We start from the raw sequence: 21,634 nt of genomic DNA on the forward strand, positions 1-21,634 counted from the left end.
CTCCGCCTTGCAGTCGCCGGAGCTCGCTTTGCTCTTACCTTTGCCTTTTCCGGGCGCCCGGTGATGACGCAATGCTCCTTGATTGGCTCTGCATCGGAGGCGGTGGTCTAGGGAGTCGAGAATTCTGCAAGCCAGACACGTGGTAGCGGACGGCGAGGAGTTTGAGGGGTCTTAAGCCCAAAAAAGTTAGGAGTTTTGCAGGTAGGTGCCCCCTTTCTTCGTTGGTGTAGTGGCTGCTACGGGTGGATGAGTCGCGTGGCACCCAGACGCTTCCTGGTTGTGCTGCAGTACAGCAATTGTACTCCCGCCATGTCTCTTTCCCTCTTCTGGGTCTCCTGGTGGATTCTGGCTTCTGTAAAAAATAGATTCTCCCAAATCGTGTGAGCTTCATGGCATCTCTGAGAGAAAAATTCCTCCTTTCCACTGGCCTCTGCTCAAGGGTCACGTTTTCATGTGAAAGTTTTTTCTAGACTCCCAAGTCACTTAGGAGGTTAGGACCGATCTCGAATACCTCAGCTAAGGGCTTCGTAAGATCTGGGGCCGCTGGAGATGACCCATGGAGTGAAGATAAGTCCCTCGTTATTGACTAAGCCTAGATGTTCCAGGGCACGGTCCAAGCTGGGATACATCAATTCATAAGACAAGGTAAAGATTTAGAGCAGGAGCTTTGGACCCAACTACTTTGTCGTTGTATGACCTTGGGCAACTTGTTTAATAACTCTCAGGACCTTCAGTTTAGTCATCTGCAAAATGAGGGAGATAGTACCTAAATCATTGGACTGTGATAACCATTAAAAATCAATATATGTATAGAACTCTGTTGGGAAACGTTAACTAAAGTAGTTTTGAGATTTGTGAAAATCTCAAGAGATCAGGGAAGCTGTTCCCTCAGACTATTAAAGTAATCAAAGGACCTGCTCTGTAACTTGAGTGTCCATCAGAAGGGTGATGGTTGATTAAACTGTTATGTCCAAACTATGCAATATCATGAAGTAGTTATTTTAAAAGTTAGCTCTGTGTCTCTTCTTCAGGAAGAATATTCATTGTGTATTTCTTGGAGAAAAGCAAATTGCAGAGAAGTGCTTACAGTATATTATGTTTCCATTTTTTATATTAAAAAACAACCCTCTCCCATATACAAGTATGTTTAAATGTGTGAGTTAGAGGCTGGGAGGATGGATAGATACAGAGGGGCAGATAAGGGAAAACAAGAACAGTTATAAGAATAGTATGGCAAAATGGAAAATATGACTATAAAATTACATCTTAACAGAACAGTTAATATATAAACATTGCATATGTTAATAAACAAGATGGAACTTCAAGTAGACTACCGGCCTGTTAGAGCACAGCCTCTAAAGCCAGACTTCTGTTATTTAAGACCTGGCTCTGCCACTTCCCAAATTGTACTTTACTAGCCTCTGTTTCCTCATCTGTAAAATGCACATAATAATAGCATCTGTCTTAGGCTGATATGATGATAGATACTAGTGGAGTTAATATGTGAAGAATGGTACCTGATACATAGTAAATGCCCAATAAATGTTGCTAGTATTGTTGTTATGTCTTTAAATAGGTGAAACTAATTTGTTAACTTTTATTGCAATTACTGATATATTTGGACTTACTTCTACCATTTTATTTTGTATTTTCTTTTTTGGATGTGCTTTTTGGTCTCTTTTCCTGTTTCTTGCCCTTAGTTGTATTAACCAATTTTTCTTTATCTTCTCCTGCCCCTCCCCAGTGGGTTTGGAAGTTATCCATTGCAGTAATCTTTTAGTGGTTATTTAAAAATTCTTAACACACATACTTAAAAGTTTAACATTAGCATCATCTCTCTCCTCTTCCCAAATAGCATAGGATTTTTATAATGCTCTCCTTCTGAATGATTAATCTCCTCATCTTCCGTTACTGGTTCCTAGAACTTTAGAGTCCCTCATTTCTGTGTGTCTTTCTGAGTCAGCTCAGTGCACCATATTTTTTAGGAGTCCTTCAGACTTACTTCTATGCCATATATAAACAGTGTAGAGTGTGTATGTATGTGTGCATATTTATAAATATGTATGTACAGTTTTTCTTTCAGAAAAAATATGTTCACCTAAGCTTGCTCTTTTCCCTTAGCATATCGTGATCATTCTTCCATGACAGTCTGTAGAGAATTCATTAAGAAGCATTTAAAAATTCCTACTCTCTGGAGGGAATGGGGAGAGGGGAGAACTATGTGGCAGTGGAGGTGTCAGGACAGGTCCAATGCTGCCACACATGCAGGGAATCTTTGTTAGCCCTTGTAAAGGCACAGATCTACATATAGCCTGTCACTTGTCCTTCGAGTGATGAGTTTTTCCATTAACCATTATTTCCAAGTGGCTTTTCTAATGATTTTTTCTTAAGGCTCTCCCAGGAAGTGAAAGTGAATGTTGTATATTGAAAAAAGCACAACACCAGAAATCTTAGAAGAGACCCACAATGAGTGAAAGAGGAAAGAAAGGGATATGATATGAAGGCAAATAAAAACCAGATAATATTTTGAACAGATTCAACAATTTTCAGCATTTCTTTATATATATATATGTGTGTGTGTGTGTGTGTGTGTATATATTTATTTATTTAATATATTTAATTGAAGTATAGTCAGTTTAAATGTAGTGTCAATCTATTTTCAGCATTTCTAAAGTCTAATGGCAATCATATGTAACCTGGGATGTTAAACAGAGGTTAACTAAAGTGTTGGGTTTTGTTGTTTTTACCTGGAATTGAGTTAACTCAGCACAGAGGCATAGAAAAGCACATTATCTCATGCTCATCGGAAGGTTTGATTGTGAATCTTTTACGCTATTTATTAATAAACTGGAAAAAAGAAAGGATGAGTTTGATGGGGAGAGATAATGATAAAAATTAGTAGCATTCCAGAATCATGAACTTCATTTTTCAAACATAACTAGTTTTATCCTATGAAGGTTCTTCCTACCTTTATATGAATTTAGGTAAAAAAATACAACTCATGTGTATGTGTAAACTCTACAAAACTTAAACAACTGGAGTAAGGGGAGAAATGAGCAAATTCTTATCCTTAGCCCTTTCTGAAAAAACCCCAGACAATACAATTTCTTCCATTTTCAGATGTGTGTGACAGTAATTAAGTGCTGAGTTACTGTAGTATTTAATAACCTTAGTCCATTAAATTTTTATTAGTTCTTATTTATGTTTCAAAATCCTGTTGTTCCATTAATCTAATGCTCAGAATAATAGTTGATTCATTAACTTTAAAGTGAATTTCTCACCTTTGTGCTTTCCCCTGCTTCCGTTCCCTAGAACTTACTTAGGTTGTGAAATACATTCTTTAACTTTGCTACAAATGGCTTTAGAGCTCTGTTTAAAAAATTTTTTGTCACTTAAAATAAGGAGGTTATGTGTATTATCTGATAAATCAATAAGGAATATGATGGTATAAGCTAATGATTCTTGTATTTTCTATATTACATTCTTATTAGCCTGTACTTATATATTTTTTTAGCATAAACTTTATTTTACTTTAACAATTGTAATGTATAATAGCACGGCTTTAAAAAATAGCTTTTATATTACCCTTTGTTAAAACAAAACTTTTTCCCCTTAATAGTCTCCATTTTTATGGGTTTCCATGTCACTTATTTTTGTGTCTATCTTTGTGATAACTTGAAAAAATTGGTCATAGAAAATTGACCAGCCTTTCTGCAAACACTTATACTTTTTTTATAATTCATGTTTAACATGAAATCACTTATTGAACTACACAGAAAATAGTTATTCTTATTTCTAAAATTCTAAAGACTATATTGACTATTTTATTTCAGTATAAAACTTATGACTCCCCAAAATATAATATTTGCATTCCTGAATATTTTTGAACTAAAGATAAATAATGTTTATTTATTTGTCTATTATTAAAACTGGGCTTAGCCTAACTGGCAAGAATTCCAGGAGGATATGGTACTTACTGTAGAGGTGTAGTTTTTTAAAAATGCTAGATATCCAGTGACATTTTGCAAATTATCTTGCATGCCTGGTTACTGTTTTTCAGGGCATTTAAAAAAGTGATTTCCTTCAGTGAGCAATACTTAACTAATATAAATCCAACAAAGTAATTGACAATGTTTTCTGAATTTTTCCCCTGTGTATCTATGGCATTTAGAAAGTGTATCATTTTTTAAGTCAAATATTTTTCCTTCTCAGTTATAAAAGTAGGAACATTGCTTATAAATTGCATGGATACTCCACACAGTTTCTCGCCTCTACGTGGACACCATATGAGAACAGACTGGAAAATAATCCCTCCTCTCAGAGATAATGTCTGTTTATCTTTTGATGTATATTCTTCCATGTATTTTAGTAAACGCCAGAATGCTGCTTTGGAACCTGTTTTCTTCATTTAATTACATGTTAGGAAAACTTGCTATGTTGCCTAGTATTCTCTCAAATTAGAGAAGGAAAAAATGGATCGAATCAGTCATAAATATTCCCCAAGTCATGTGATCTTTCTCTATGTACATTTTCAAGGCTGGGAGAAAGTCTTGGCTTCATAGGACTCTTTCCATGGTTAGTCTTTACTTCCATCCTTCTGTTTGGTTTTCATCCACTCAGACAAAACTTCCATGACTGAATTTAAATGTGGTTGATGTCATCATATGGCTTTGGGACTTTGGGGAAGGTGTCTTAGTCTCCGTGTCTTTTCCCATTCTCCTATTCCTATTATCTAAAAAAATTCTAGACTGGAAGTAATAACAACCATGCTGTCTTTTTTTTTTTTTTTTTTTTTTTTGTAAGTTGCTTTCTTAGCAAAATGTTTAGCCTACAGATGTTATGGAACTTCTCCTGAATGTAAATGTTCTTTTCTTATCAGGACCTGGAAGAATCCCTGAGGATGAAGCTAAATCTTACAAAGGTAGTTAATGGCTGCCGCCTGGGAAAAATAAAAAACCTAGGCAAAACAGGGGACTGCACCATGGACATTCCGGGCTGCCTTCTGTACACCAAGACTGGGTCTGCCCCACACCTGACCCATCACACACTGCATAAAATCCATGGGGTTCCTGCCATGACTCAGCTTACGCTGTCATCACTGTAAGTATGAGACCTGATCATCCACATGTCAACTCAGGCAGCAGCTTGGTTACCTTAGTAAGGTGCAATAAAGAGAAAGACTTTTTTGCTTTTGTGTACAAAATTGGTAGATATTTTAGGATGAAATCAGAAGATAGATAACACGTCTTAGACGTCATCTGGCTCTAGTCTGGAAGCCATGGGCCAGGTCTACTTGTTAGAGCTGCTTCACTTTTCCATCCTGCCCTCATTGCCACTGCTCCCAGCGGCGACAGGGCAGGGAATGCTCTTAGGGGCTAAACTTGGGACCTAGGGGCTGTCTTCATGCACCAGCCTCAAAGTTTTCTCTGTCTCTGCACATGTACTTGCTGGTGCACTCTGGGGAAACAGAACTAATGGAGTTAGATCACTTGGTGTAATGTACAGACTTATCTTGCCCTTAATTGGAGAATCTGCTATATGGTCAAATAACTGCAGGACTGTGTTAATAACAGTGATTTTAAAGGGGCAAGGGGGAGAGGGAAATCCACATATTTTGAAGCAGTTGATCGTTGCCAATTCCTTTTCTCACAGAACCAACAAAAGGTCTTGCAAATTGAAGACCTTTATTCTGGCTAATGAACCCAACCTAATGAGTGGAGACTCTTAAATAATGGTGTGCTCAGTTGTTTGAGGCCACATTTACTGTCATGTAGCTGGTTTTGGTGAGGAGAGGAGGGCTTCATTTGTTGCATAACACGTACATTATTATGCTTCATATTTCCTGTTTTGCTTATAGGGCAGAACATCATGAAGTCCTGGCAGAATATAAGGAAGGAGTTGGAAAGTTTATAGGTAAAAATTCATCAAATTATTTGTGTGTGCCATGTGATGTATCGATTTGGAAGTTGGAGAGATTCTGTTTATTCTTTGATCTTTCATTCATACATTTACTTATTCATTAATTTAATAAGTATTTGTTGAGCACCTAAGAACCAGTCAGTGGGGATTCAAAGATGAGTAGGATATAGTTGCTGCCCTCGTGAAACTCAGAGCCTGGTTAGGATAAAGATAAACAGGTAGTTCTAGTAGAGTGTGGTGACTGCATCTGCAGGGTTAGGCTGGGACACATGTATCGTGAAAGCCCCGAGGGAGGAACACGTAACCTGCTGTAGGGTGAATATGGAGGGAGGTCAGAATAAAGACAGGATTCTGGAGAGAGAAGATGAAGAGCACCTTAGCTGGTTCAAGGGAGAGTAGGAGTTAGCCAGGGCAGGAGGTGGGTGCGGTGGTGCTGGTAGACAGGTGTGGGCAGACTAGGCGTAGAGCGAAGACCTAGGGGTGAGGAGCCACTTGGGACGTACCCAAGACTCCAAGTGGTCTTGTCATGTTTGAGCCTTAAGCATAAAGCAGAGAATGAAGACTTTACACTTAGCTATATTCTGACATGTTAATATTATCTTCTGTTCCAGAAATAGGATTTTAAATGCTGTTATGTTTGTCCATTTATTTATAGGAAAAGCTTAGTAGTGACAGCTAGAGAACCAATTCTTCTGTAGACCACTTTCTCCTGAAGCTTTTGTCCCCATTATCTAGGACTCACTTAAGTACATGAAAATCTTGCCTCCATTAGTTTTTCAGTCCTCTGCTTCTGAGGGAAACTGTGTGATGACTCGGTTGTCACCAAGCCCTGTATTTCAGTAGAGGGATTTATATAATATAGTTTTCCTTGATCTGAGACCAGGTTTAATAACCAGCTTTGGGTACAAGCATATAATTAAGTGAAAATAGCTAATATAAGCTTTCTGGAGATAATTGTAATAATTGAAATTGTGGAAAATAAGGTGGAGAACTGCAGAGATTTTTGTTGTTTGCTTTATATTTTTGGTCTTTTTCCAGCAAAATCCTACTTTTTTTTCTGCTGAAAATGTAGCATATGAAATTTAAGTACTATGTTTTACTAAACATTTTGAGGGATTTTTTTTTTTTAAACAAATACCTTTTTTGACTCAAGAACCTAAAAAAAAGGTCATATTGAGTCAATGAAACTTACTGAAAAGGAGATCAATTTGCAGTGTCCTACAGCTTTTCTGTAATTATGACCGTAGAGAACCATGATGTGGGGTGGATTTATTATTAATGAGATTACCTTTTGAGTGTATCATTTCATCTTTCCATCTTTCTAGTTCCCCTTGAATGGTACCCAGAATGAACATACTTGATGTTAAATTTCAAAGCAAATTGTGTAGGGTCAACATATCATTAAACACTTTTATTGTATCTCATATTTCAAGATAAACCTTTCCTTCATAGCAACTCACTATGTCATTAGGAATGAACCTTTACATTTAGTTCTTTTAGATTAGTAGATTTGAAAGTAATCTTTTCATTCACATTGATAGGCCTTCTATAATTCAAAGATCAGGTGTGTGCAATTTACTGTGTTTTAGAGTTGCTTTATCTGGCAGTACACATTATGAAGCTGCTCTCTGTTGTGACACAGTATGATTGTTGTTGTGAGTTGTTTCAAAGTTCCTTTTTGTGTTTTTACAGGCATGCCAGAATCGCTTTTGTACTGCTCCCTGCACGATCCAGTCAGTCCCTGCCCAGCTGGTTATGTCACAAATAAGGTGTGTTCTCAGAAAGTCCTCTGAGGCTGCAGTTCTGTCCCAGGAAGTCAGCCTGTTGTACCCCTCAGATTGAAGGATCCCCCTTCCTGCGATGCTGGCCCATTCCTGACCCCTTTAAACCTTCTCTCTATTTCTGTGATGCAGTGGCTGGTGCGGTTTATAGGACTTAGAGTAGGGCTGCCCAAGGATGAGGTTAAGGTAAGGAGTATGTCCTCAGCTTTTTCACTGCTGCCAAAAATTTGGGGGTCGAGAAAGGTCAAGTACATACCAAAAAAAGAAATTGCTATGATGGTAAAGAAAACAATAGTTTTTTGATACCATACTTTATTTGCAGTTTCAACAGCCTCAGGAAGAGTGGGGGAAAGTTGCTGATGGATGTTATCACATGTATGACTATATATAATAGAACCTCAGTACAGTACTGGTTGCTTTTAGAACAGAATTTGAAAAAGCTGGGTCTACAGCCAGAGATTTTAGCTTGTGAAAAAACAGTATCAAAAGAACTTCATTAAAAGTTTTAACCTGAGATGTGGCCCTATTGCATTATCCCTGAGGACAGCATTCTGGAAAAGCTTCAATATGTACCACTACTTTACAGGCACAGTTACTTTTCTTGCACCCACTTTTTTGTTATCAACAATATCTATTAATCTTGCTTAAGATAACTACTTTAAATTAGTCCTGAAACTTCTTTTTATTTTGTAATTTGATCTCAAAAGAAACAGTTTTGACCTTGATTTCTTAAATCCCATTTTAGAAGGGAGAAATGATTCATTTAAACATTGTTCTTATGCCAGAATAAAAAATTGTAGTTTTTATTCTGGCATAAGAAGATTGTATGCAGCCTCTCCGTTTACGTCTTTGTTAATCTTTTCTAAGAGGATAGATGCAGTAGGGGAACGAGTAGCCACAGAACATATAGAGAGTCTTGTGTACCGTGGGGTTTATGTCTTTTCATAGAATTCTGTATCTAACTCAATCTAGTAAACACTTATTAAACATTAATATTGTGTGCCCCAGACTGCTTTTGGAGTACAGCCATGGGTTGGGATACTCTAGTCAGACAAATATACAGTGGTGTGATAAGGGCTATCTTTTCTATGGAAGAGATTAGCACGAATAGCTGAAAGAGCTTGTTAGAGTGAACAGTTGGCTGTGCCTAGGGAAGTTGGGGAAACACTTTAGAGTAGGTGATATTTGAACTCTTTGTCTTGAGGATGCATAGTATTTTACCAGGCAAAGAGGTATGGGAAGGACATTTCAGTCAAAAGGAACAATGTGATCAAAGACAGAAGAATTGAAGTCTGTGGTGTATTCAGGAACAGCATGGGGTGGGAGAGAGTGGAAGACTGGGCTTCTGGAAAAGTAATAACAGAGAATTCTTGGATGCTAGCTCAGAAGTTGGCTTGTATGGCCACTGAAGGACTCTGTGACCTATCAGATCCCTCCTCTTTTACCCACTGTGTCAAGGATATTGAATTGCCACCCTCTCTCCAGCTGTAAAGAAGAATTAAATTCAGAATTGCTTTAAATCATTTTATTATTTTCTTTTTATCCGTATGTTACTCTGGCTAATTCCTCACCGTCTTGTTCCATGGCAGTCTGTGTCTGTGTGGGGTGTTGGAGGACGAGTGGAAATTACTGCGTCCAAGTTCATGGCAATGCAGCAGGCCCTTCAGCCAGACTGGTTCCAGTGCCTTGCAGATGGAGAGGCAACTTGTGATGAAGCGACTTCCATGAAAAGGGCCAGAAAGTCTGTTGACCGATCACTTCTCTTCCTGGATAATTGTTTGAAGCTACAGGAAGAGTCTGAGGTAGAGCTGTGCCCCCCACCACTCCTTTCTCTCAGAAACTCCAATTTTACATTCCATGGGACGCCTTTTCTGCTACTCCTCCTGCTGCTCCGCTCCTCACTTCTTGGTCTCTTTGACACTTTCCTGATTTTTCTCCTGAACGTTTAGATATTCTTGCTCCTTAGGATTCTGTCTTAGGCTCTCTTTTCATTCCACACTGTATGTTTTCCCTGGGTAGTCTTAACTGCTGAAAATTCTAAAATTGTGTGTATAATCAAGATCCCTCTGCTTAGCTTCGGAATTACACAACGATAGGCCTTTAGCTATGTTCTGTCGCTGGATTATTCCTCACATGCACCTCAGACTCAGACATAACCAAACTCAGTATCTTCTCTCCTCACATGTGCTCTTCCGTTTGCTCTGTCTCCCTTCCCACCCCAGAGATGGGTGTCTTTCAGGACTCCTTTTAATAATTAATTAGTATTCAGTGGGCCACTCCCCCTTGGTTCTGGGTCCCTAAATCTGTCTGGAATTACCACCTGAAGGCACAGTAACCTTATCACCCTGTGAGCTGGGGAAGATGAAGCTGGAGCAGTAAATAAGGGGTCTTGATAGCAGAGTTAATAAAGCTGGAAAAGGCAGCATTCATCAGGGGAGAGCAGAGGAGGCAGGAGAACAGAAGAGAGTGGTCAGAGGAGAAACTTCAGTATCTGTGATCATTCATGTGGAGTGATCCTGAGCAGTGATCAGATCCCCCTACAGCAGAGCACACTGAATTTGAGAAACATTGCTCTTTTGAGTTCATCAAAAAATATATATATATAATTTGGATAATAGGGTTAACATACATGAAATAACTAGAGGAAACTAACTTGTCCTTGTGAATAGAACTCTCAGTATCTGCGGTGAGAGTTCAGCGTGGGGATGTTGCTGTGGGTCTGAATTGTTAACTTTGCCAACAATTGTTTTGAGCCAGTACCTGTCCTTGTAGGATGAGTGATGTTTGGCTGAGTGGAAAGGAGGACAGGGAGTGTGACAGAGCATTATTAGAAAGGCTGGATGAGCCTCAAACTTGCCTCCCATGTTAAGTCAGCCTCACCATTTCCCATGATTTCTGTGTTGCTCAAATGCTGGGGTCCCTCTCTGTAGCCTGGGGTCCTACCCCTAGGCTACTGCCTTGGCATGATTATTGATAGGGCCACCTTTTACTCTTAAATATGTTCCATTTCAGGTAATAAATTATGTGATTATACTTCTTATACCCATGAGAATGGTTTCCCAGATAGCGCCGTGCCAGTCTCAGAAAGGGGCAGGCCTGTATAACTATCTGCTTTGTATGTCTAAGTATACCTTTTCCTCTTCCTGTGATTTCTCTCCTTCCTATTCACTGGATCTTCCTGTTCTGAATGCCCTTAAATATTGAAGCTTCCCCAAGGTTCTGCTGTCGGCTTTCTTTCCTTCTCCATATGTTCCCTAGGCCAGGGGTGGCAAGTGGGTTTCATCTCAAGGTACTTGGAGCTGTGCCCAGTGCAGCAGGGGGACAGTGGTCTGCTGGCTGTGTCCGCCCCGGCAGCAGGCGTGCTGGGTGGCAGCACTGTGCCCAGCACCTCCCATTCTAACCTGGACAATCACACTTTCGGGTACATATCCATAACGTTCAGTCCATGTAGTCAGTGGCTAATACCTCAAAGTCAGAACACACAAAACAGAATAATCATCTTGCCTCAGCCTTCACTGTTTCCCTCAGATTCCCTATCTGCTCTTCTCATCATCTCCCTGGACTTCAGAATAGGAGCCAGGAGCCATCCTACGTTGTCTTCATCTCCTCCTCTGGCAACTCATCAGTCAAGTTGTGTTGATCTGACGAGGTTTCAGAACCTCTCTCTCTTTACCCCACTGCTGCCGTTGCCTTAGTCCAGATCCTCTTCCACTGGATGATGAACGTCATCTCCTGCCCTGTCCTTTAGCCCCACTCACCCTTAATTCATTCTCCACACACAGCCAAATCATCCTTACTAGAGGAACGGTCCGGTTGTGTCCCTCTTGCTTAAACCAAGAAAGGAAATTCCTTCCTCATAACATTCCAGGCTCCCTCCCCGTCCCTCTTCTCCCAGAGAGCCTCTGTTGACTTATGTTTTTCCTTGCAAGCCTTATTTTTTTACGGTTCCATACTTGTAATATGTACACGCCTGTATGTGGTTTCCATTACATGAATATGATCATATATTCAGAAATGTGCTTATTGTTGCTTAACTCTATCTCAAATCTCTTTTCCTATCAATGTATACATTGCTAGATGTGCTGCTTTCTTTTTTAAAACAGCTGTATAGGAAGCCATACTGTGAATATATTATCATTTATTTAAGCCTTTATTGATGACACTTAGGTTGTTTCCAGTTTCTCATTATTCTAAACATCTTTGTAAATATACCGTGCTGCATATGAATGAATAGATTTGTAGGGAAGACGCTTTGAAGTGGAATTTTAGGTATAAAGATAAAAGCATTGACATTTTGATAAGTGTTGTTTATTTGCCCTCCCAAGAGGCTGAACTAATTTTTATTCTCTCTAGTTTTCAAGGCACACAAGTGCATTTCTCTTAACACTTTTACCTCATTATGTTGATGTCTGTCTTCTAACTTTTTTATCAGTGTGATGGGTGAAAATGGTATCTAATTGTTCCCAGTTTCCATTTCCTTACTTGTGAGGTTTAGTAAGCTCTCCATTTGTGTATGGAGCATTCACGTGTTTGCCTACATTTCATATTCACATATTTGCCTGGATTTCTGTGGGGTTTCATTTCCTTAGAGGATTTGTTGGAGCTTTATGTATCGTGTACACATTTATCTATTCCTCCAATGAATAAGTGAATAAGTTTGCCTTTGCCTTTATTGATAGTGTATTTCCCTAGGGAAATTTTAATGTTTTGTACTCAAATATGTCAGCCTTCTCCTGTAAGCTTTGGCTTGCGTTGGAAGGCCTTCCTTATCCCAAGACTATAAAAATATTCAATATATTCTTCTAATGCTTATATAACTGTATTTTTTATGTTTAGATCTTGGAATTTATTTTTGAGGATGGTGTGCAGTAGTAATATTTGTTTTATTTTTTCCCAAATGAACAGTCAGTTGTCCCCCTCAAACGGTTCCACAGTTCCTAAATTTATTTCTAAGAGATTTGGAGGTAGTCTAAAGTAGACCAGGATAGTCATTTAAACAAATCAAAACTGTTGCTTTTGTTCTTTTCCTCTTGTACCAGCTTGGTGTGTGTTTAATTTAATCGAAGCTAAATCATGGGTACCTATGTGGCTTTCAAATTGTGTTCTCTGGAGCCCTGATTCTTGGGAAGGAAGGAGGGAGCACCAGCCCTCTGCACGCTTCACTTGAGATCTTGTCTGTCCATCAGGCTGCTGTGTAAGGCTCATTTAAATGAAGGTCTCTGCTACTGGAAACAGTTAAAAGCATTCAGTCCTTTCTTGCCTTAGGTCCTTCAGAAAAGCATGATCATCGGAGTGATTGAAGGTGGAGACGTTTTGGAAGAAAGGCTGAGGTCAGCACGAGAGACAGCCAAGCGGCCTGTAGGTGGCTTCCTTCTGGACGGCTTGCAAGGGAATCCAGCGACCCTGGAGACGCGACTGCACTTGCTGTCATCAGTCACTGCGGAGCTGCCCGAGGACAAACCGAGGCTAGTGATCGGTTAGGGGGCAGGCCGAACCTCCGGGGCTGCAGAGCAGGGGTGCTGTGGAGTGTGCATGGGTGTGTCCTTTGATATCTTGTTGATGTTCTTTCTGGGCTGATTCTGCTGAGGCAGACTTGGGGGGTAGTTCCCGTCAAGGTTTTCCTGCCTTTGATTTCAGAACGTAAACCAGAGGACATTGCCATGTGAATTAGTTTATTTGATCCTCATTGTAAGTGAGGGCAAGTGTTTCCCCTCATTCTTGTGCCAAATACAAATACTGTTCTTTATTCATTATAACCTGGTGCCTGGGGACAGGTATAAAGTCATATAGAACTCTGGCCTTAGTCAAGAGAAGCTGAGGATAGATCTGGGCTGCCTAGAGAAATGAATATGGGTCTACCAATAAGGACCTTTAAGAAGTTCTTACATTTGAGGCAGGTAGTTAATGGCATTATTTTTTGAAATCGAGGGAACTGGCAGCCCTAGTGTGGCTGGTTCTTTGCATAAATCACAGAATTCACTAGGTACTGGAGAGAAGAGTGATCTGCAAGATTCAAAGCTAAAAATCCCGAGGTTTTACTGTAGTCTGTTATCCCATTTGGTATGAATATTCATGCTTTTTTCTTGCAGACCTATTAAGAGGTTTGATTTTAGGGTGCTGCTTTATACCCCTCGGGCTGTTGAATAGTGAGTGTGTGTGTGTGTACATATATGTAATTTTATGCTTTCTAAAAAGTCCAGGTACAGCTTACAGTTAAGTGTATGAATCTTATGTATAGCTCAATGAATTTTACCCATATGTATGCTTGTGTAAACACCAGCCAGAACAAGATATTTCCATCATCCCAGCCAGCATTTGCCCCCCTCAATTTTAACCTAATTCTCTGTGTTCATTGCTTTCCCTCCTGTGCTCATTTCATTCTGGTGCAGATGACAATTCAGCACTAGTGTTTCTAGTCATTTTCTGGACTTCTTTTGAGTTAAGTGCTCACAGATGTCTGTTACTGGATTTGAAAGCTGGGATTGTCTTTTTTTCTACAGGTATGTAGAAATGCCAGCTTCATTTGGAGATGAGTTCTAAAACATTACATTACTTGAAGGAAACTGTAGACAGAAAAACCAGCACATATTTAAGGGTTCTGGTTGTTTAATATTACATAAGCCTTTTTTTTGGAGTTCTTTTAGAAATCAGGGCATCTATAAGCTTTTCTCCACCAGTCTATAAGAGGGACTCTGGGTAGAAAAACAAACGTAAAACATAGCAGCCAGCCAGCCCAGAGCTAGTGCTTCTCCCCATCTCGTTTTAGTGGGAAAACCTGGTTGAATATTACTAACACTCTCGGAAAGCCTTACCCATTACCTCTAGAAATACCATCTCACTCTACCGTGCAGACTTTTTTAATGGAGAAAATACAAAGAATCAGAAAGTCAACTAGCTTCTCAGATCCTATGGGCAGAGTTGAAACTCTGAGAGCAAGAATTGCTCTGTAAATGAACTTATGAAGAATACAGTGGATAAAAAATGTCTTTCTTGAACCAATTATGAAAAATAATTATAAGCAAAATATAGTTAAAACATAGAAAAGTATTTGAAGGGGAAATAAAGCACATAGCTTTACACTCTCAAAAGACCTGCCTCTGTAGTGGGTAGAAAGGCCATAAAGTTCAGCCTGAGACTGTGGGGGTCATTTCAGAAGGAATGAGGGGAAAGGAAACTAACCTTTATTAAGCTCCTCTTTGGGGCCAGAAACTACACTGTGTGCTTTGTCAAATATATCATTAATCCTCATAATCAGTCTGTGAGGTATATATTATTGTTCTTGTTTTTAAACTGAGAAAACTGAAATACAGAGAGGTTAAGAAACCTTCCCAAAGTAACACAGCAAGTAAATAAATGGCAGAGCTGGGATAATAGTCCAGGTCTCTCTTCCTCCAAAGCCCTGTGTTCTTTCCATCACACCTTATTATCTGCTTCCTGCCACGCTAACCATGATTTTCACTATTATTCCTTTTAGTGCTTCTGGAAAGACTCCCTGATTTCATTCCTGGCGTTGTCCTCATGTCACCGTTCTTATTATTTTCACAGGCTCATCTGCGGTGTTAGCCGGCCAGATGAGGTGCTCGAGTGTATTGAAAGAGGAGTGGACTTATTTGAGAGCTTTTTCCCTTATCAAGTGACAGAGCGGGGATGCGCCCTGACTTTCAGCTTTGATTACCAGCCGAATCCTGAAGAGACATGTAGGTCTTGTGAAATTAATCTCGGTGTTATCCTTAAATGTCTTCTATTTCCTATTAACTTTTGGCTTGAGTCACAAGCCAGAAATATGTGCATGCTATAAAGCCAGACTTTTATAAAACTATGTCTTTGTTTCTTATCTGTGCGCCCTGGCATGTTGGCACACAAAACCAGGTACTTATTACTATATACATAGCTCATCGTTACTAGGAAGTGATTTTGTAGAGAGCAGAACCAAGAAAAACAAAACCTCTTCTATTAACCCGAAGAAAAAGAACAGTCAGAGTGAATTGTGATGAAAATCTAAGAAAAGAGAACCTTTGAACTTCTTGGTAAAAGTTTAATTTGTTTTTTCACAAAAGAATTCTTGTCTGCTTTTTGCCAACCCCATGCTATTAAAATACAGGAGTCTTACCTCCTCTGATCCTAGTGTTACTTTTGCTTTTTGGGGTTTTTTCACATACTGAGATGTGAAAGCTGTTTTCCTCTGCTAAGGTTACTTTGAAGCACTGCCATTTTCTTTTATTGCTCAAGTTATTCAGAAGTCGAGAAAATTAGTTTCAGATTCTAACATTTAACTGGCAGTAGGAAAGGAACCAGGATGTAGACTTTGGGTTGGGGTCCCTTGAAGTGTCTCCGCAGCGTCAGCCTCAGGAGAACGTCACACCGCCTTCCCTCAGGCCTTCAGGGTGTGCTTTCCTTTCCCACTTCTTGCTCTCCTTTGATCTCTTCCTCTGTCACTGCCAGCCTTAAATTTGAGGAAGGCCAGAGACTTCTTTAAAGGTTTATCTTATTCCCTACAAGCCATTAAAATTTCATTCAGAACATGTTACACTTTTATAAGCTTAACCATTCATCTGAATGGAATTACTCTAGAAACAGAATAAATCAAGTTGATCAAATTCTTACATATAGGAGGTCAACTTTACTGTCTTTTAGGCAGACTAGAATGTAATGTATGTGGACAGGCATAGCGTAAACACTTTATAAATGTTCATGACTTCATTTACAAGCTAAATTATCTCTACCAGGACATAGGTGACTGTTAGTCATTCTGTACCGAAGAATATGCAAAACTCTGCCAAGAACCTGATATTGAGTTCTCTGGGGCAAACAAGTTCCTCTTGGGCCAGAGAAAGCCAAATTTCTCAGGAAAACTGAGTTCAGACGTTTTTATTAAACTATTATTATGAATCATATTTGCATGTGTGTATATAGTGAATTGAAGTTTATTGCCAATCACAAAGTGAAAATTCCAAAGGAATAAGTTGCCTAACATAGGCAGCAGTTCCCCCAGTGACAAGGACTTTCCGGAAAGCCAGGGCTTTATCATGCTTTCCCACATCAACATGCCAGTAAATGGCAACAAAATTAGAACAGCCCCATGCTCAGTGCTCAGGTCACGTTGCTTTTTTCTTTGACCTGGACACATTTACCTTCCTAGGACCATCTGCGCATTCTCCTTGGGTCAACCCTGAGATTGTTGTTACTTGAACCGAGAAGTACTTATCTACTTGACCCGCTTCAAAGCCGCTGGCTCTTTCATAGTAACTGGTGTTTCTTTTGCAATTCCAAGAATGTTCTTTCTTAAAGCCAAAAGTTCAAGGGAACAACTCAAGTCTCATTTAATTCTGGATTATCTGAGTTCCCTGGAGGGCCAGAGTCTCCATACAGAATACATAAATTGAAACCATATTCTATTTTTAATCTGTTTGGAACATACGTACAAAGCCCAATTAATTTGCATGTACATTATGGGAAGACATAACTCTTAACACATGCACACATATTTGTTCTTTCTCTCTCTCCCTCCCTCTCTCTTTCACACACATACACACACACACACCCAGCCAGACTTTTAAAATCATTACTTTACAGTGAGATTATATAATATATACTTGTAACTGTAATTGGCTTAGACACAGTTGAATTCCCAAGTTTTGATACTATAATATAGATAATAGGCCAGTGATCATCTTGGTACATATTGCTTTTATTTTCTTGTGCTATTTCCGTAGGATAAATTCTGAGGAATGGAATTACAGGGTCAAAGATCATGAAATAGAAACTAAAATAAATAAGGCCACTCTTTATCTGATCTTCATTCAAGACTTTTTGTTGGTTTGTCCTTCAGTATTACAACAAAATGGGACACAGGAAGAAATAAAATGTGTGGATCAAACAAAGAAAATTAAAACAACCAGTTGCAACCAAGAAATGACGTCATTTGAAATTAATCTGAAGGAAAAAAAGTAAGGAATTTTTTTTGAGGTTGGATTTTGATTTCTGACTCTTTGATTTCAGTCTGTTTTAAAACTTTATGTAACTGTTCCCTTTTCAGTTGATGACTTCATAAAATATTTATAGTTGGTTATTGTTTGGGCCTTCTCAAATTCAGTTCCAGCAGAACTCTTTTTTTCTACAGATGAATCTGTGTACTTTGTCTTGTCAGAAAACTGAGGCTAGATAACTGCTGTTTTAGAAGAGCTGTCAGGAAGATTCGACCAAATCGACTGTTTGGTATTCTTCACTCTTTATGCTTACTTTAAATAACGACAGAGTGAAATAAGGATTTCAAGATAAAATACAACAAAAGTCTTAAATTTTAAGGAATTTAAGCCATCTTGATTATATACAGATTATAAATCTTGAATAAAATATTTGCCTTTATAAAGAATGAACTAAGTAAGATATCTTATAACTTTGTATTTGGCCAAAAGTGGTGATAATCAGTGAACCAGTGAGTAGTTTTTCTGTCAGCTTGGTCCACTCACTTCACTGCTGCAGTATTTTCGGTTTTATGTAAAGGGACATTCTAGGGATTCAGACTTATTCATGTCTATCTAGTAACAGTACAGACTTGAAAATTTATGAAAGAATATGAAATTCCTAGTTCTTATTTCTGCTGGGGCTTGTTGATTGTACGTCTGAAATGGTAATGTTTTCTACATTTAACTTCTTGAAAAATAGCCAAGGAGATATTCATTCATTTTTTAAAACAGGGTAATGTAAATGGTTACTACTAAAATTCCGTGTACATTATAGATTTAATTAGTAACTGCAGTATTCTTATTATCAGCACTGGACTTCAAGTTTTGGAGATTTGGCATTCAGATTGTAGCGCTGCTCATGACTGTGACCTTGGTCAAGTCATGTGACTTCTTTCTAGTAGCTGATACAAGGTAGCACACACATTGTGGTTGGCATGTGCCCAGCAGGGTTCAAGCCCTTTACCATAATAACTCATTTAATTCTTGCAGCAACTCTGTAAGGTAGGCACTGTTATTACCTTGTTACATGACAGATGAGAAAGCGAAGGCACAGAAGGAGGTGAAGTGACTTTGCCGAGTGAGTTGTGAGCCAGGATCCAGCCCCAGGCGTGGCAGCTCCTGAGCCCTCCCACTCAGCCTCCTTAGCCGTCTTCATCAGTAAAGTGACAGTATAGTGCCCGTTTTCACTGGCGATTGCAGAGATTAAATGAGACAGTATAGGTAGAAGTTTTTTGTAAACTGCAAAAAAGCTCTGCAAGTAAAAGGTTGTACCGTGTCTTCTAACATTAATTCTGGAGGCGAGTGGGAGAAAAGTGTCATTCATCAGAACAGCGGCTCCTGACACTGCGTGCCTCTGCAGTGTGACTGCCCATGCTCAGCAGGAGGGAGTGCGCACCGACTCTTGCTGCTCCTCTGTAAGCCTCAGTCTACGAGGCTGCATCCATCAGAGGAAGATCCGAGTCTCCTGACTCATTGTGCTCTCCGTTAACTTGGACCACGTTGCTGTCTTGAGCAGTGCCCAGCACTGTGTTTGCCCAAGGTGTTATTAACTGTTGGTTTTACAGCAGCGGCAGAATAGGTAGCCTGGGTTGTAGATTTCTTGTTTTCCTCACTTTCTGGAATATCATGTAACTTCATTTCTCAGGTACCAGGAGGACTTCGGTCCGCTCGTGAGGGGGTGTTCCTGTTACTGCTGTAAGAATCACACTCGTGCGTACATCCACCATCTGCTGGTGACCAACGAGCTGTTGGCCGGGGTCCTGCTTATGATGCACAACTTTGAACACTACTTTGGATTTTTCCACTCCATCCGGGAAGCACTGAAAAGTGACAGACTGGCCCAGTTGAAAGAGCTCATCCACAGGCAAGCATCTTGAGACCCAGCAAACGCAGTCTGACCCTCACATGGAGCCTGTACCATTGCTGTGACGTGAGAAGAGAGAGCAAGAAGTGATCTTAGCGTTAATCACTTATATTTGAAAATAAAGTCTGCTCGAGTAAGGAACGTCTGTACCAAACTCTGCCCACGTGAGGCTAAAGAGACTTCTTCTTAAGACTTAAATGACCTAGATGGATCAGAATCGAAACATGACCTTTAATATTTCTACGCTAACTCTTTTAGGCAACAGAGATTCATTTAGTCAAAGATAAAAGCTTTAGATGTGAAGGGACAGCCTTGAAGTGAGGAAGATGAGATTCTGAGGGTTCACTGAGTTAGACTGGAGCTTGAAGGGAGATGATGGGTCAAAAGTAGCATGACCTCTGGACACATGCCTGCTGACCGAGAAGGCATCTGGCTGCTTCAAGTGTTCTCTTCATTTTGATCCTTATATTCTCAGGGGCCTCTTTTGGACACTTCTGCCTTCCAAGCTGTCCCAGCCGTGCAATCAACCAGAAATGACTTTTGTGACTTAACCAGGCTCATATCTCCATGGAATGTGGTGCTCACACATTGCCCCAGTGATCCATTGGCCCAGGGCACACTCTTCATTTGACCATATGGTCTTTCTGTGATTTGTCTCCCTAGAGTCAATGCAGTTGCCTATGAGGAGCTGAAAGTCTGCCTAACTGCTTTCATCTGTTTATACAGATCCACTGTGGTCTGCCCTTCAGGCTCATTCGTAGTCTAACCACATAATAACCATAGCTCCATCACTTGGGGAGATTCAGTCACCGTGTGTTTAGTTGGACAGAGCCCTGGCCTGGCAGTTAAAGAACTGGGTTTCAGTTTTACTCAGCTGTGACACTTGGGCAAATCATTAACCTCTCCATGCCTGTTTCCTCCGGATTAAGTGGGCACAGGCATCGTGGATGGGAAATGTCTAAGATTCTGTCTAGCTCTAATCTTTGGGGAACAAGAAGTTTTAGGTTAGAGCTGTAGCCTTACTTGTGTCCTTGTTTATTGATCACTATTGACCCGATTTAAAAAAAAAAAAATGCAGTGGTGTCAGGACTCGGGCAACAGTAGAGATATCTGAGAGCCTAAAAAGAGATTTGGCCTGTGGATTTTAAAGTGGTTGGTAAATCAGCAGATCCTGAGGCTGGGAAGAACTTCCCTGATCACCTCTGATTCTATGAATTTTTTTTCTGCTCTCATTAGAGGAGTGATGTTCATGTTGATGGTGTGACAGGTGTTTTTTATTTTCTTTGTGCTTTTCTATATTTGTCAAGTCTTCTGTAAGTATATACATACATGCACGTGTACATACATAGTTTTTATAAAAACAGCCGCAGAACCAAAATGACGCCTTTGTTTTATTTATACCAGTGTGAAATATATTTGTCTTACATTCTTAAGCTATAGTTTTCTGTTTGTTCATTTTAGTGGGCATTACTGAACATTGTTTTTAATAATTTTGTGGTTACTGTACTTTTATGTGTTGGGTGCCCCTCGATGTGGCTTTATTAGTGCTTTAGGAATGCCCATGAATTTCAAAGTTAATAAATTCTGGAATTCATAGATATTCCTATAACCTCTCCAATGAATGGCAAGGGTACTTATGAAAGAAAAAGTTTCTATTATCAGGGATCTGATTGTTTTGAAATATATTGGATTGGACTTGTTCATATATTTATATTCCTGTTCAATTCCAAACCCATTGTTGGAGGAATATTAGTAAATATCCCAGAATCATATAAAATTTAGGAGTTTTATTTGTGTATAAAACACTGAATTCTGCCCAACATTGTCCATTTTTCTCGGTCTTTTTCTTATTAGCACATTTGAAAAAAATGTTTCTTTCTTTTAATGTAAATCTATTAAGGTCAATAGCCAAAAACATTTTTAATTAAAAAAATATACTAGTCTGGTTTCTTGTAAATAGTAATGAGTCTATTAAACAAAACATTAAATTTCCATGGTACCAGAAATGTTCTCCATTAGAAAAGAATTTTTTCTATGTTTACTCCATCTGGAGTCATTGTTTTAAATGCATTCACATTTAAATGCAGAGTCCAAGAAGGAGATTC

At 39.3% G+C, this 21,634-nt stretch overlaps 1 protein-coding gene across 1 annotated transcript; it reads left to right on the top strand.

The window, feature by feature from the left end:
* The first annotated feature begins 48 nt into the window (after nt 1-48).
* On the top strand, nt 49-21,129 carry QTRT2 (queuine tRNA-ribosyltransferase accessory subunit 2). Its single transcript, XM_006189981.3, has 9 exons — nt 49-201; nt 4,880-5,100; nt 5,858-5,913; nt 7,612-7,688; nt 9,290-9,502; nt 12,966-13,165; nt 15,246-15,397; nt 17,530-17,647; nt 19,311-21,129. Exons 2-9 carry the CDS (start codon nt 4,901-4,903, stop codon nt 19,540-19,542), a joined length of 1,248 nt encoding a protein of 415 aa, XP_006190043.1. The 5' UTR covers nt 49-201; nt 4,880-4,900; the 3' UTR covers nt 19,543-21,129.
* Nucleotides 21,130-21,634: the final 505 nt, after the last annotated feature.

The sequence above is a fragment of the Camelus ferus genome, chromosome 1, assembly GCF_009834535.1.
Source record: "Camelus ferus isolate YT-003-E chromosome 1, BCGSAC_Cfer_1.0, whole genome shotgun sequence".
Lineage (NCBI taxonomy): Eukaryota > Metazoa > Chordata > Mammalia > Artiodactyla > Camelidae > Camelus > Camelus ferus.

Bases quoted from the DNA above. Each gene is read 5' to 3' on its own strand.
- QTRT2 (XM_006189981.3), top strand. From the start codon at position 4,901: ATGAAGCTAAATCTTACAAAGGTAGTTAATGGCTGCCGCCTGGGAAAA. The intron at 7,689-9,289 runs GTGTGTTCTCAG...GTTCCATGGCAG, and splicing joins CTGGTTATGTCACAAATAAG to TCTGTGTCTGTGTGGGGTGT. The intron at 9,503-12,965 runs GTAGAGCTGTGC...TTCTTGCCTTAG, and splicing joins AGCTACAGGAAGAGTCTGAG to GTCCTTCAGAAAAGCATGAT.